Source organism: Rhinopithecus bieti, unplaced genomic scaffold, assembly GCF_001698545.2.
Source record: "Rhinopithecus bieti isolate Rb0 unplaced genomic scaffold, ASM169854v2 scaffold_11988, whole genome shotgun sequence".
NCBI lineage: Eukaryota > Metazoa > Chordata > Mammalia > Primates > Cercopithecidae > Rhinopithecus > Rhinopithecus bieti.
The window spans coordinates 14,019-29,987 of record NW_016806907.1 but is presented as its reverse complement, the minus strand read 5'-3'; the positions used below and the strand labels follow the sequence as shown (position 1 = coordinate 29,987).

Sequence of the window (15,969 nt, the reverse complement as noted above, 5' to 3'; positions counted from 1 at the left end):
AACTATTTGGTGTAAACTGCAGATGAGGCTTGCTTAGATGGGCTGATAAAATGAAAGTAATGAAACAGGCTGCAGTAGGAAATTATTTTGAAGCTAGAACTTCACAATGATAACACAGTTTATTTGACTAGACATAATGTGATGAAGGAGGAAAAGAGAAAAGTCAAGAAAAAAAACCTAGTTTACTTAATTAATTCGATGAATTCTTTATCAAGACAAAAGAGACTTGGAAGAGGAAGAACTTTGTAGCTGTAGGAGGGAAGAGGCAGAGGTAGGAGAAACCCTAGGAGAGAGGAAGAGGTTCCTGGAAAGACTGATAGAGCCCAAAAGAAGGGTAGGATCAATGGTGTTAAACTGCCAAGGGGTCAAGGAGATGCAGGACTGAGAATTGACTCCTAAATGAGTGGAATGGAGACAACACATGACCTTCACAGACTGGAAGTGGAAAGAACAAAAGCATCTATAATGTGTGCATAAGAAAAAATTGGAAGTGGGGGGATGAGGAAATATTAAAACATAAATAAATTTCAAGAACTTTTGCAATAAAATGGCAGAGAAATAATATGGTAGGAAAGAAGCACTACGAGTCTTAGGAAGACTTCTGTAGGAATGGGTGATGTTTCAGTAGGCTTTGGCTGATTGAAATAATCCCATAGAGCATAGATGTAAGAATCAGAAAAAAAGGGTCACATGCAGAAGCAAAATCCTTGATTGGGCAATGTGGTTCAGAATCAAGTGGGAAGTTAAGAGATAGGAGTAGGAAGGCTTCACCTGTGATAATAGGAGAGAAACCAGAGACCTGGGCTTCAACTGAATGTGGGTTGCTCAACTCAGTGGTGGTTATGGTGAGATCATTCTGTTCTGATTTTCTGACTTTTAGTGAATTATCTGAGGTTATCAGTGGGTACATAGGCAGTTTCTAATATTCAACCTTCCTTGCTTGAGAAGCAGACATGCCAGTATCTGTAAGGTTTTTGGTATGTATGTTATCTCATTAGCCTCCATACTCTAAGGAAGTTGTTATGATTATTCTCATTTTAGATGAGTAAATTGAAGCCCTGAAAGTCTAATTTTCCTTTTAAGAGTCAAGAGATAGCAAGAAAAAGAATGAGGTCTTCATTAAAATCTGAGAGTGTCCAAATTCTTTGCTCCTTTAAATCACGCTGCCTCTTTAATGAAATCCATTCAGGTTTCAATAAGGAATGGTGAGAAACATAGGAAGGGAGAGAAGTGATCACTGTTAAAATAGGGTAAATGGGAGAGAAGGTGGTGGGGTTATGACATATGGAACCATATTCATTCCCTTGAAACTGAACTCAGTTTCTCAGAAATTATAAGGATTTCTTTCAGCTTCTGTGACGTGTTTGCATTTGTTGTGTTTTTCTTGTCCTTAAGATTTCTAGAATATCAGTAAACAATCTGAAAATAATTTTAAAATTTATCTTTGTGCTATAGAAGTCAGAGAAGGGCCAGGCAAGGTGGCTCAAACCTATAATCCCAGCAGTTTCAGAGGGCAAAGCAAGTGGATTGCCTGAGGTCAGGAGATGGAGACCAGCCTGGCTAACATGGCGAAACCTCATTTCTACGAAAAATACAAAAATGAGCCATGCATGATGATGGGCACCTATAACCTCAGATACTTGGAAGGCTGAGGCAGTAGAATAGCTTGAAGCCAGGAGATGCAAGGGCAGTGGCCAAGATTGTGCCACTGCACTCCAGCCTGGGTGAAAAAACTCCATCTCGTGGGAGTGGGAAATAATAGAAAACAGGGAAGTAGAGAAACAGTAAAACCTTTTTTCATGGCAGCTGGCTAAATTAGGATTAAGCAAGAGGGAAGCTTCCTAGAGCATCAAGGAGAAGGCTTCCTACATGTTCTTAGAATGTCTTCTTGGTCCTCAGATCCCACATTCACAAACATTGAGAAACAGACACCACAATCAGAAATTGCAAGCTGATGATTTTATTGGTATATTGAAGTTAGAGCTATGACCGCATTCTTCCAGTGTAAAACTGTCTCTCAGACCACAGTGCAATCAAACTAGAACTCAGGACTAAGAAACTCAATCAAAACTGCTCAACTACATGGAAACTGAACAACCTGCTCCTGAATGACTACTGGGTACATAACGAAATGAAGGCAGAAATAAAGATGTTCTTTGAAACCAATGAGAACAAAGATACAACATACCAGAATCTCTGGGACACATTTAAAGCAGTGTGTAGAGAGAAATTTATAGCACTAAAAAAAGCAGGGATTGCAATCCTAGTCTCTGATAAAACAGACCTGATGTAAATTACGAGTTGATGGGTGCTGACGAGTTGATGGGTGCAGCACACCAACATGGCACAAGTATACATATGTAACAAACCTGCACGTTATGCACATGTACCCTAGAACTTAAAGTATAATAATAAAAATAATAATAATAATAATGAAGTGTAACGTGATGGCAATTATGACTTGCTTTATCCACTGTTGGGAATAATGTTGGGAATAAGTATCTTCATTTTCCGTATAACCATAGTTACATAAGGACATTTGATTTATGACTGCCATATCATTAGTTGATCTGTGTATGATTTGCTCTAATCATTAGTGCTTTTCATGACCACATATTCCCAGAGATGCTTTTGTTTTTGTGTTTCCAGACCCACAAAACTAGCTCTCTTTTCCTCAGTTTTGAACTTTCACCTACATGTTCTTATTTTGCCATTTCCCCAAAATTTTAGTTTTGAGCAATCTAAGAGAGATTGCACAGGCAAAATATTGTAGAATAGTTGTAAGAAGCACTGTTTCTTGAAAGTGATATTTTTAAATCCATTGCCTTGTTTTTACAAGTTGGCCGTCAATGTATTGTGGGATGCTTTCCAAGCTTCAGTATATATGAGGTTCAAATTCAGCAAATCTGGGATGGAACCCAGGAATTTGGATTTGTAACAAGCATCCAGATGGCAGCAGGCTGGCTGTTGTACCACACAGGAGTAAGCATGTAATTGATTGTTGTATCATTTATTTCACACGGTGTGACACTGTGCTGGGTATTTAGTAAGAAATGAATCAATAGTCAAAGGTGTTACTAGAAAGGGGGCCATATGAGGTACTCATTCATTCATCTGCTGATTCAATAGTTTAGCCTGGAAAAAGACACATTGTTATACTACATTCTTCCGAATAGCACAGCATCTAATGAGGGGTTTGGAAAAGTGAAAGCATCATTTTGAGACAATATGTAGATGTCAGTAAAGTGATAATTGATAGGAGTTAAAGAAGTGACGAACTTCTACTACTGAAACATCCTCATTGTGCAACACTGAAAGAATTACCCAGTTTCTTCTAAGCCTCTGTTTCTTGATTCATATAAAGGAGATGCTAATAATAAAAATACAAAAATAAAAAACAAACAAAGTAAAAGAAGTTCAAAGAAGCCAAACTAAAACTGTAATATAGTAATATAGTTCTATCAGAACTCTCAAACAATTTTCCTTATTTCATGAGGTAAATGACCAGGAGCATTGCTGTGGTGAAGGACTCTGATGAAGCTCTCCCAAGAATTTTTCTACTAATGCTTCACCTACCTTTCTCAAGACATTCTTATTATAAGCAGTTACTGTCATTCTTTGACCCTTCAAAATGTCAACAGGCAAAACATCGAGAGATTTAAAAATAAACTTTGGCTCTGACTTTTGTCCTTTGCCCATCCAATCTTGCTTTAACTGGACCACTTACACCTCTCCATGGCCATTGCTTTGATTGTGTTTTGGTTTCAGATTGTACAGATAAAGCCATGTTTCAATTCCTGTTACAATTGTTGGACAAATGCTTCAGGAACTTGATACCATTTTTTGAATTTTGAGGAAACTTCAGTTCTTATTTGTAACTGATCTTGGTGCAAGAGTTTGGACATCCATTGGGTGGAAATGTTTCCTCATCTTTCGTTATCCAGTTAAAATCATGTAAGCTGAACCAATGGAGAAGTGTGCAGTGTTGGCTATTGTTTGTACTGTTAATCACCAATCCTCTTCTATTATGGTATCAACAAGATGAATTTTTTCCTTGCAAGTTAATATGAGTGGTCAGCTGCTGTAGGCTTTATGTTTGAAATCATCTCATCCTTGCTTAAAATGAGTTATCCATCTGTGAGCTTCTGATTTTCTTCACTGCTATCCTCTTACACTTTTTGTAAAGCATCAATTATTACACCATTCTTCTACCCAGGCTTCACCACAAATTGGGTGTTTGTAGTCACTATAGTTTGATCCGAGTACATGATGCTCTTATAGAGGCTTTTTCAAAATACTGTCTTAGACTTCTTGATGCTTCCAGGTAAATCCTGTTCACACATGTTGTAACAATACAGTCTGAGTTCATTTTGGTTCAGAATTGGAATCCGTGCATAGCTGTTTAAATATAATAGCCATTTTTTATCATCTTTTTAAGACCCAATGTATTATAGAAAGATTTCCTAATACAATAAAGTTTGCTATAGATACCTTTGTGATTTCCAGGTGACTAGGCAGATTCTCGGTTTTTCTCTTTTTTCCCTGGAGTAAGTAGGGATGATTTTGGACGGAAGGATATAGTGACTCTTGCCAAATATTCTCTGTATATGTGGAAAATGAAAGAGTTGTAACTGTGCTTCATGTGCATTAATGAAGCAGAGAGTTGTTGCTGGGGCATACTATGTATTTTTGTCATTGGGATAATCTGTATCTGGCTTCACCAGACACTATTTTGCAATGGATACAAGATGTGGAGTCCAACCTACATAGCTTATGGTAGCCCTTTAAGTAGGAAAGGAAGGTCACAGAGAAGGAACAGAGGGAAATGCAGGGCAGACGTGCCTCACTCTCCCTGTCTGGTGAATACAGGAAGACAGCAGGAGATGCTTTTAAATACCCATCAGCTCAGTCCTTTTCCTGACCTTTTCCAGTGCTTGCAGTGGATGAAAGAGATGGATGTATCAGAAGAGAATAAATACCAGCTATAAACTCATGAGAACCAATGAGAACAGAGTTTGTCAAATATTTAAAAGGCAGAGATAGGGTGCTTAAAGCTAGAACCATAATCTAGCAACAGCTCAGGCACCTGTAGATGAGTCAAAGCCCTCAGTAATTCACTTGCCTTCTAAAATGCCTGCAAACTTAATATGTCTCAAGGAGCACTCTTGATTTCAACATCTTAAAACCTCTGTCCCCCAAAATATTTTGTTGTGCTTACCTAAGCAATTACCACAGAGTAGTGCCTTAAATAACAGAAATTCACTTTTTCAGTTTCATTGTGATCATGGTGTCAACAGGTTCAGTGTTTCTGAGGCCTGTTTCCTCAGGCTCTAGACATCTGCCTTCTTGCTATGTCCTCAGAAAGGGGTTGCCTTGGTGCATGTGGATATTTGGTGTCTCTCTGTGCATGCAAATGTTCTCTTCTTATAACGACATCTATCAGATGGGACTGTGTGCCCCCGTAACAGTCTCATTTTAAGTGAATCCACACATTTCAGTTCTGGCCTACAAATATGTTCATACTGTGAGAAACTGGGAGTGAAGGCTTTCAGCATAGGAATAAGGGAAAACAGAATTCAGCCCATAACACTACCCAATGTCTTCTCAGTCCACGACTGCAATTTCATTTTGTTGTTCAGATATATTGGAATCATGTCTGCCTTTCTCTCACCGAAGCCTGGTCCATGAGCAAATCCAGTGGGCTCACCTCTAAATACATGACAATACAAACACTTGCATATTCTCAACTACAGGGCTGTGGCTCATGCCATGATTCTCTCTCCAGGAGGATGTTAATAGACTTCAGCAGGTCTTGGTAACATTCTTGTTACATCGCATATCAGCTCTCCCAACAATAGCCAGAGTGACCTTTTACAGATGAAAATTATACCATATCACATTTGTGCGTCACATCCACTACAGTTTTTTATTACACTGGTAATCACATTTGAATTTCATATGTCAGCTCCTTCATACTCACACGACTTTCTCTTTATTGAAAAATGGGAAATTCTTTGAATTGAACAGAAAGCAGAATCTTCCTCAACTTCATCTTGAATTAGCTTGACTGTAACACAAGAGGGTTGTGTTCCAGGAGAGATGAACATTAACAGCGTGAATGGACTTGTGATGTAATCGAGTAAATTCATGAAGTCCCTGTGGTCTGGGAGGGGTTCATATGAATTCGTGGAATCCTGGTTACATAATTATGACACTGGTTCATATATTTTGATATTACGTTTTCTCTTAGAAACACATATTTCCCAATTTTAGGGTATTAAGGGTCTATGAACATATTGTAGCCATGGCTGATTATAGTAAAAATATTTCTTAAGCATTTACTATATGCCATTTAATCTTCAGAACCAGCTTATTAAGTAAGAATACTGTTTACTGTCATCTCAGGTTTATAGGTGAGCTGAGTGAGGCACACGCCAAAGTTGTTAAAAAAGTCATAAGTGGTATAGATGGCTGTCAGTTATCAGAGCCTACGTTCCTGCTTACTGTACTCCACGTCTTTCTTGCTATTTACTTTTATATTTATTTACTTCCAAGAAAGTCAGAAGAAACCAGGTCCTCAAAAGAAACTCAAGTACAAGTGATAGGAAATGGGTAAGATAAAACTTGCCCTGAAACCTTAAAGATGAGGTAATAAACACTCTTTTCCTGAATAAATATGTTTCTTCCTAAATCCTATACACATATACAAAGGGTTGTCCAGTCATGTCTTTCTTTTCGACTTTACACAAAATATACTCCTTAGAATGTGAACATCTTTGGGACACTCACGTTTTCCTCCCACAGAGAGGATACGTAACCTTAGTCTTCTTAACCTGTTTCAGTCGTGTGTGTGAAGATAGTCATCCAGGATTTGATAAAGTACCACTTACTCTAATTCAGTTGATTCTCTTTACAGAGAAGCATCTCATTTATCCTCTGGTGCCACAGAGTAGAAACAGTGAATTTATTGTTTTTTCAAATTCTTCCCCTGCCCCAGCAGGCCTGGAAGAACAGTTAGCTCAGCCTGTGCCTGCTCATATAATTTCTATGTTTTATTTGTGGCTGAACTTTTAAAATACACACTAATGAGGATAAAAAGAATGAACAATGCCTTTGATTTTGGTATTTGTGTGGGGCCCACTCTCAACTGCAGGGCCCAGCATGGGAGACCTTCTTGAAATACACAGTGCCCAACACAATAAATGAAAAAGGCCTACGTCAACTTATATCTAATTAAATCTTATGGATAAGAAAGATCTTAAAGATGCCACTTTGGAAAAGCAGTCATAGAAATGTTCAACATCACTAATCATCAGAGTAATCTGAATGAAAACCACAATGAGATATCATCTTACCTCAGTCAGAAAGACTGTGAATAAAAGGGTGAAAAATAACAGCTGTTGGCAAGGATATGGAGAAGGAACTCTTACACAGCCTTGGTGGGAATGTAAATTTTTAATTGATTTTTGTTGTGGTTGTTGAGTAGTTTGAGTTCCTTGTATACTCTGCATATTAGTTCCCTGTAGGATGCATAATTTACAAATATTTTCCCTCTGCAGGTTGTCTGTTGACACTGTTGATTTATTTTGTTTGTAGAATATTTTAGATAAATTGTCATTTGTCCAGTTTGGAAGGTATAGAGAATCAGAAACTAAATGGATAAACAGAGGTCAGAAGACAGTCCAACCCTGTTGTTTTGCTGTTGTTTCATTTTGTTTTGGTTTTTAGATGTATGTTTACTAATTAGAACTCAGATGGGGTTGTGTGTTAGTCCATTCCTGCTGCTCTAACAAGACTGTAAATTGGGTCATGATTAAAGAACAGAAATATCTTTCCCAATGCTCTGTAGACCAGGAAGTCCAAGATTAGGGCATCAACAGATCCAGTGTTTGGTGAGGGCTTCTCTTTGCTTCCAAGATGGTTCCTTGCTGCTGTGGTGGAAGAGGGGTTTAAAAACTCCATGTAAAAATAACAATCAAACTAGAATCCTATATCCACTCAGGTAATCATTTAAGTGTGAAGGTCACACCTGAAGACCACAGGCAACAAATACCAAATTGGACAAATAGCACTTAATTTATCTAAAATATTCTACAAACAAAATAAATCAACAGTGTCAACAGACAACCTGCAGAGGGAAAATATTTGTAAACTATGCATCCTACAGAGAACTAATATGCAGAGTATACAAGAACTCAAACTACTCAACAACCACAAAAATCAATTAAAAATAGACAGAGGTATGAATAGATGTGTTTCAAAAGAAGACATACAAATGGACAACAGTAAATGAAAACATGTGCAACATCACTAATCGTCAGAGTAATGTGAATGAAAACCACAATGAGATACCATCTTACCTCAGTCAGAATGACTGAATAAAGGGGTGAAAAATAACAGCTGTTTGCAAGGATATGGAGAAATAACTCTTACATACCCTTGCTGGGAATGTAAATTAGTACAGCTTCTATGGAAAACAGTATGATTTCTCAAAGAACTAAAGCTAGAACTACATTTCCATTGAGCAATCCTACTACTGGGTATCTCCTCAAAGGAAAAGTAGTCAATGTATCAAATATATACCTTTATCTGTATGTTTACTGTAGCAACATTCACAGTAACAAAGATAATGAATCTACAATGTATCCATCAATGAATGATTGGATTAAAATGTAATTATATATATACAATACCATACTACTCAGTCAGAAAGAGAGAATGAAATCACACATATTGTGACAATATGCATGGAAATGGGAGTCATTTTCTTAAGCAAAACAGGCTAGATATAGAAAATCAAATATAATATGTTCTCACTGGTAAGTGGTTGCTAAGAATGTGTTTGCATGGATGTAGAGAGTGAAATGATAGATAATGAATACTTGGGAGTGTGGGAGGCAGAGGGATTGTATAGTGAGCTATTCATAAATACAGTGTTTGTTATTTGAGCGATGAGTACCCTAATGCCTTCACTTAAGCACTACGTCATCAGTGTAACAAAATCAAACTTGCATTTGTGCAAAAATATTTATTTTCATTAACAGAAAATCTAAGCATACTGCTTCCCTACCCCACCATAAAAACAAAACAATGACCAGTGTTGCCATAGCAGAATGAATTAGGTGTAGAGCATCCCCCAATTCCACAGAGAGTTAGGGGGCAATACATAGCCCTTTAGCATAGGTAAAAATTAACAGCCTGGTGCAGTGGCTCACATCTGTAATCCCAGCACTTTGGGAGTATGAGGCAGGTGGTTCACAAGGTCAGGAGTTCGAGACAAGGCTGGCCAACTTAGTGAAACCCCGACTCTACTAAAAATACAAAAAATTAGCTGGGTGTGGTGGCACACACTTATACTCCTAGCTATTCAGGAGGTTGAGGCAGTAGAATCTCTTGAACCTAGGAGGCGGAGGTTGCAGTGAGCTGAGAGCTTGCCCCTGCACTCCAGCATGGGAAACAGAACAAGACTCTGTCTCAAAAAAAAAAAAAAAAATCCGATTCTTACAGAGTAAAAGTGGTAGCAATCAATTGGAAAACACAGAAAAGTAATATAATTTTTAAACAGCCAAGGTGGGTAATTGACTGTTTGGAAATAAATAGAACTATTTGGTGTAAACTGCAGATGAGGCTTGCTTAGGTGGGCTGATAGAGATTAAAGTGATGAAACAGACTGCAGTAGGACATTATTTTGAAGCTTGAACTTCACAATGATAACATAGCTTATTTGAATAGATGTAATGTGATGAAAGGAAAAGAGTCAAGAAAAAAATCCTAGTTTGCTTAATTAATTAGATGAATTCTTTATCAAAACAAAAAAGAGTTGGAAGAGGAAGAACTTTGTACCTGTAGGAGGGAAGAGGCAGAGGTAGGAGAAACCCTGGGAGAGAGGGGGAGGTTCCTGGAAAGATTGACAGAGTGTTCCCAAAAGAAGGGTAGGATCAATGGTGTTAAACTTCTGAGGAGAAGCAAGACATGCAGGACTGAGAATTGATTCCTGAAATGTGTGGAATGGAGGCTGTAGATGACCTTCACAGACTGGAACTAGAAAGAACAAAAGCTTCTATAAGATTGCAGAAGAAAACATTGGAAGTGGGGAGATGGGGAAATAATCACAAACATAAGTTTCAAGAACGTTTGCAATAAAATGGGAGACAAATAATACGGTAGGAAAGAAGCACTAAGAGTCTTAGGAAGACTTCTGTAGGAATGGGTGACGTTTCAGCAGGCTTTGGCTGATTGAAATAATAGATGTAAGAATCAGGACACAAAAGGGTCACATGCAGAAGCAAAATCCTTGATGGGGCAATGTGGCTCAGAATCAAGAGGATATTAAGAGGTGGGGGTAAGAAGACTTTCCCTATGATAATAGGAGAGAAGCCAGAGACCTGGGCTTCAACTAAAGGTGGGTTGCTCAACTTAGTGGTGGTTATGGTGAGATCATTCTGTTCTGATTTTTCTGACTTCTTAGTGAATTATCTGAGGCTGTCAGTGGGCAAAGAGGCAGTTTCTAACATTGAACCTTCCTTGCTTGAGAAGCAGACATGCCAGTCCCAGCAAGGTTTTTGGTATGTATGTTATCTCATTAGCCTCCATACTCTAAGGGAGTTGTTATGATTATTCTCTTTTTAGGTGAGGAAATTGAAGCCCTGAGAGTCTAAGTAGCCTTTTAAGAGTCAAGAGATAGTAAGAAAAAGAGTGAGGTCTTCATTAAAATCTGAGAGTGTCCAAATTCTTTGCTCCTTGTAATCATGTTGACTCTTTAATGAAATTCATTCAGGTTTCACTAAATGGTGAGGAACATAGGAAGGGAGAGAAGTGATCACGGTTAAAATAGGGTAAATGGGATAGAGAGGGTTGTGGGGATAAGAAGCATAGAACCATAGTCATTCCCTTGAAACCGAACTCAATTTCTTAGAAATTGTAAGAATTTCTTTCAACTTCTGTGACTTTTTTGCACTTGTTGTGTTTTTTGTCCTTAAGATTACCGCAATATCAGTAAACAATCAGAAAATAATTTTAAAATTTCAATTTCTGCTATAGAGGTCAGGGAAGGGCCAGGCATGGTGGCATACACCTATAATCCCAGCAGTTTTGGAGGCCGAGGCAAGTGGATCACCTGAGGTCAGGAGATGGAGACCAGCCTGGTCAACATAGTGAAACTCCATTTCTACTAAAAAGACAAAAATTAGCCATGCATGATGGTGGGCACCTATAACCTCAGATACTTGGAAGGCTGAGGCAGGAGAATAGCTTGAACCTAGGAGATGCAGTGGCAGTGGGCCGAGATCGTGCCACTGCACTCCAGCCTGGGTGAAAAAAATTCCACCTCGTGGGGGAAAAAAATAGAAGTCAGGGAAGTAGAGAAACAGTAAAACCCTTTTTCACGGCAGCTGGCTAAATTAGGATTAAGCGGGAGGGAAGCTTCCTGGAGCATCAAGGAGAAGGGTTCCTACATGTTCTTAGAATGTCCTCTTGGTCCTCAGATCCCACATTCACAAACATTGAGAAACAGACACCACAATCAGAAATTGAAAGCTGATGATTTTATTGGTATATTGAAGTTAGAGCTATGACCACCTTCTTCCAAAGTCACGGCATTTGAATCATTTGAATCACTGTCGTCTTCTTATTCATTTCCTGAAACAAACAAACAAGGAGGTTCATAAACCAGACTTGACATGGCAGGAAATGTCGAATTCCTCCCTGGTGTTACTGCAGGAGAGTACATGAGAGCCCATCCCCTCTCTCCCCATCCCTTCTACCTCCTGTGTTTCCTTCCTAAGTTTTTGTGTGTTCACTATTTTGATGCCCTTCCTTTGCACAAAATGTGCTACAAATCATTCCTTATGTGATGAAAAGATAAGATCATTCTTGTCTTGTTATTACTTGCTGCTGAATTTGTTCAGTGATATATTTACACAGTGGTAATTGGAATATATTCTATAATAGTGAGAAGCTGAAACCACCCTCAGTGTCCAGTGACAAGGATTGGTTAAAGAAATCACAGTGCAGACACATAATGGAGTAGAATAAAGTTGTCAAAGCAAACAGATAACCACTGAAGAGATTTACTCATGTGGAAATGTCCAAAGAAATGTATTATTTAAATGACTAACATATTTACCTGCATATAAATTATGACCTTAGTTCTGGGGGAAAAGTATTCTAATTGTCTACGTACACATAAATATTTCAAAGAGAAGATGCACTAAATTAACAGTGGTAATTTTCTGAAGGAGGGAAGGCAGGTGGGATGAGTTATGCCTTTAAATTTAGCTTCATATTTTTCCATTCCATTAGATATTTGTTGCAAGCTTAATCACGTACTTACTGAAAAGTAAGAATTTAAAAAATGAGACACAATTTAGCTGCTGAACGTTCAGGCACCACTTGGCAGGAATACTGGACTAGAGAGGCTGGAGTGACGCAGGACGGAGCAAACAGTGCTCAGGTGAAAACTTTAAATGGGAGGTCTGTGAGTTTCTGGACAGAAAACACAGTGCAGACCGAACATGGTACTATTTCCTCTTTGCCAATACAATTTAAGGAAGATTACTTCAGGAATATTGCTTCCTCAACATCAGAATGTGCCTCTCAAGAGCTTGGTTACAAATATAGGAGCCTTGTTACCCCTTTCCAGAATATCCTGAACAACAAAATTTTAGAAGTGGGTTCTACAACAAAACGACTGTCAAATGCGGTTTTAGTTGATTCTTTGGCACAGTAAAGCCTGGAGACCCTGCTACATTAGAGCACTCTGGTGAGAGAATCAACTGGAATCATACCTGTCATTGAAATCCCCCCAGATTACTGGGGACGACTGTCCCCTGGGGAGGTCCGGCGGGTTCTGCCCCTTGAGGAGAGGATGGTGGGCCCTGGGGTTCCAGCAGAAGTGGCCCAGCCTGCTGGGAATCTGCCTCCTTGTTGGGGTGGTCCTTGTTGCCTTCCTGGGAGGTGGACGGACCCTTGAGGTCTGTTGCCTCCCTTGTTTGGGTGGCCTTGTTTGCCTTCCTGGATGTGGGGGACCTTGAGGTCTGTTGCCTCCTTTGTTGCGGGTGGTCCTTGTTGCCCTTCGCTGGATGTGGGGACTTGAGGTCTGATTGCCTCCTTGTTGGGGTGGGTCCTTGTTTGCCTTCCTGGATGTGGGGGACCCTTGGAGGTTCTGTTGCTCCTTGTTTGGGGTGGTCCCTTGTTGCCTTCCCTGGATGTGGGGGACCTTGAGGTCTGTTGCCTCCTTCTGCTGGGGTGGTCCTGTGTTGCCTTTCTGGATGTGGGGGACCTTTCGAAGGTCTGTTGCTCCTTGTTGGGGTGGTCCTTAGTGTGCTCTTCCTTGGGATGTGAGGGACCTTGAGGTCTGTTGCCTCCTTGTTGGGGTGGTCCTTGTTGCTTTCCTGGATGTGGGGGACCTTGAGGTCTGTTGCCTCCTTGTTGGGGTGGTCCTTGTGCATTTCCTGGAGGAGATTGGGGACCTTGGGGCCTGTTGCCTCCTTGCTGGAGTTGTCCTTGTTGATTTTCTTTAGGAGAAAGAGAGACGGGAAAGACAGAGTAAAAGCCCACACAAGATTCACTGGCTAGTTGCAATAAATTTTGATCAGCTAGGGTAATAAGCTGAGGGGGGAAACGCACAACAATGGGACCAAGACACTAATTTCTTTGCATTTTCAGTGAACACATAGATCTCTGGAATGGAACGCTGGGGAAGAACAAAGTTGGGGGACTCTCTATATAAAGAGGAGTCAGAATGAGGATGCTGCCCAGTTGTCTGTCATCTCCAGAAGGCACTCCTGGCCGGGGGGATGAGTCAACCCACTCCTGTTGTCATCTAAGCCAAGCATCTCTGCCATTCAATTTGGTGGCCTGCTCATGGTCCCCAGAATCAAGCTTGCATGAAGATTGCCTATTATTAGAGGCACTAACATTAATCAATTCCTGAAAGGAAAGCGTTGATAAGAAGACACTGGAGAACTGATCCATTTGTGAGCAGAAAAAGACAGTTAAAACAGATTGAGAATAAATTGGGATTTACCTGATATTAGGGAGGGAGATTCTTCCTGGCTGACATCTAGAAGAGAAGCACAGGATGATGGGAAAAGTTACATCTCGGATCTTTCAAGACTCACAAGTGTACTACAGGGAAAAGGGTCTTCTCACCACCCCATGAATCCCCTAGGTTAACTCATCAGCCACGGTCTGTGAAGCTGCTGAAAAGGGAGGAAGGTGTAAGGGGAGGCACAGTTGTTATGACACAGAGCAACAAGCATGAACTCATCACAGAAGAGCCCCTTTTTTCCCTCCCTAGCATCCTCAAGACTTAATGCTGATTTAGTTTACACATGCCAGGGACTTCAATGTGATAGTTTGGTATTCTTATGCCCTCCACCTCCTATAAATACATTGCTTATGTACCCATGCTTTCTCAATTGGTGTAAACAGAAGTAATCATTTCAATACAGTCTTACCCATACCACTCCCAACACATTGAAATACTGCATGTAGGGGAGAGATAAACGACAATGATTGGCTCTGATATTCTGTATCTCTAGTTAGACAGAGACAAGTGTTCCATCCAGTTCTTTCTCTGCAGTGTCTCTGATGTGTGGTTATTGCCATCATTGATGCTGGCCCACTGCACAGCCAAGGCCACCATCATCCCTGTGTACTTACTGAGATCAGTATAGGATGCTCACAGCTGGACTTCCCTGAATCTGCCTTGCATTCTCCACTGCATCCTTCACAGCACAGTCATCTCTCTCTATAAACGCAAATCTTACCTTCTCATTCCCCTGGTACAAATTCTTTATTGGATTTCATGGTAAGTTAAATAAATTAGAAACCCTTAGTGTGGAATGAGGGTGCAATTGGTCTCCTGATCCCAGGCATGAAAACTCTGCAGCCCCATCTGGGTTTTCATTCTCTTCTCTTCCCGCTAATTACCATTATCACCTCCAAGCCCCAATCAGGGTCACCGCATCTTCACCCGCTTCTGTTTTACCTTCATTTAAATTCTGAGCTGAGCTCAGGGCCAGGAGGGCCACTGACAGCAGAATCAACAGCATCTTGCAGGAGGCTCTGGAGGTGCTCCCAACTCTGTGCTGGGAGAAACGGGGCAGCTCCCTTTATAAAGAGGATCAGAACAATGACACCTTTGAGCTCCACCCTGGTGAAGCTTCACCACCTCAGAGACTGGGTTCTCCTTTGTTCACTGCAGGTCAGGTGTATCCCTTATTTCTCTTTGATACTCTAGCCCAGAGGGATGGGTTGGGTCATATATGTCGCTAGTGTCTTATTTCAAAAAGTTACAACTAGGACTTGAACTATGGTTTTGAAGGAACTGTGTCCAAGCTGTCAGCACTGTTTCATAATTGAACTTTAGATACCATGAGAGTTTCAATCTTTTACGTAAGACTATTATCTGCTTTCCACTGTGCTGTTTATTTCTGTTTATGTGTGTGTGAGCAGCGATGCTACAGCCAGCAGTGAAAATGGTCCATATCTCTGGATCCTTTTATGCCTTATTTCCATCTCTTGTGATGTGTGTGTACAGATATTTTCATATTTAGCTAAATGTTTGATGGGATAGAGATGACTTCTGCTATCTGTGAGATGTGTGAGGACAGCACACTCCTGGGCACACATAGTTGACAGAAAGCTGCCCCGCAGCCTGCTCAGGCTACAGCTATTGTTTGAGCTTCTGTGGATCTCACTCAGCTCAGGCAAGGCTTGGTGCTGTACAACGCAGGAAGGCTAAAATTGTGTATTTTAAAGTATTTTTAGGGGTTGTTAATGCAAAATGAACACAGAAACCACCAGGAGATTTCTAGACCTGAGAAAACTGAATACGGAGTTCTGTGAGGGAACCAGGCGATGTCATGTCGCCAAAACTTCCTTCATGCTCTTCCCCTTCTCTAGAATATTCTATAAAATTCACCCACTCCTGTGCCATTTGCTAAGACCATTGGAAAAGCACAG

At 40.2% G+C, this 15,969-nt stretch overlaps 1 protein-coding gene across 1 annotated transcript in view; it reads right to left on the bottom strand.

Annotated features, from left to right (window-relative positions):
* Positions 1 to 15,186, bottom strand: part of LOC108533757 (basic salivary proline-rich protein 1-like) — a gene marked incomplete at its 3' end in the record, with an annotated part of 41,985 nt that extends 26,799 nt beyond the window's left edge. Inside the window, 6 exon segments of the mRNA XM_017878658.1 lie at positions 12,786 to 12,882; positions 12,885 to 13,011; positions 13,197 to 13,279; positions 13,347 to 13,514; positions 14,027 to 14,062; positions 14,993 to 15,186. Of these exon segments, the coding sequence (XP_017734147.1) occupies positions 12,786 to 12,882; positions 12,885 to 13,011; positions 13,197 to 13,279; positions 13,347 to 13,514; positions 14,027 to 14,062; positions 14,993 to 15,056 (575 nt within the window).
* Between the last annotated feature and the right edge of the window lie 783 nt (positions 15,187 to 15,969).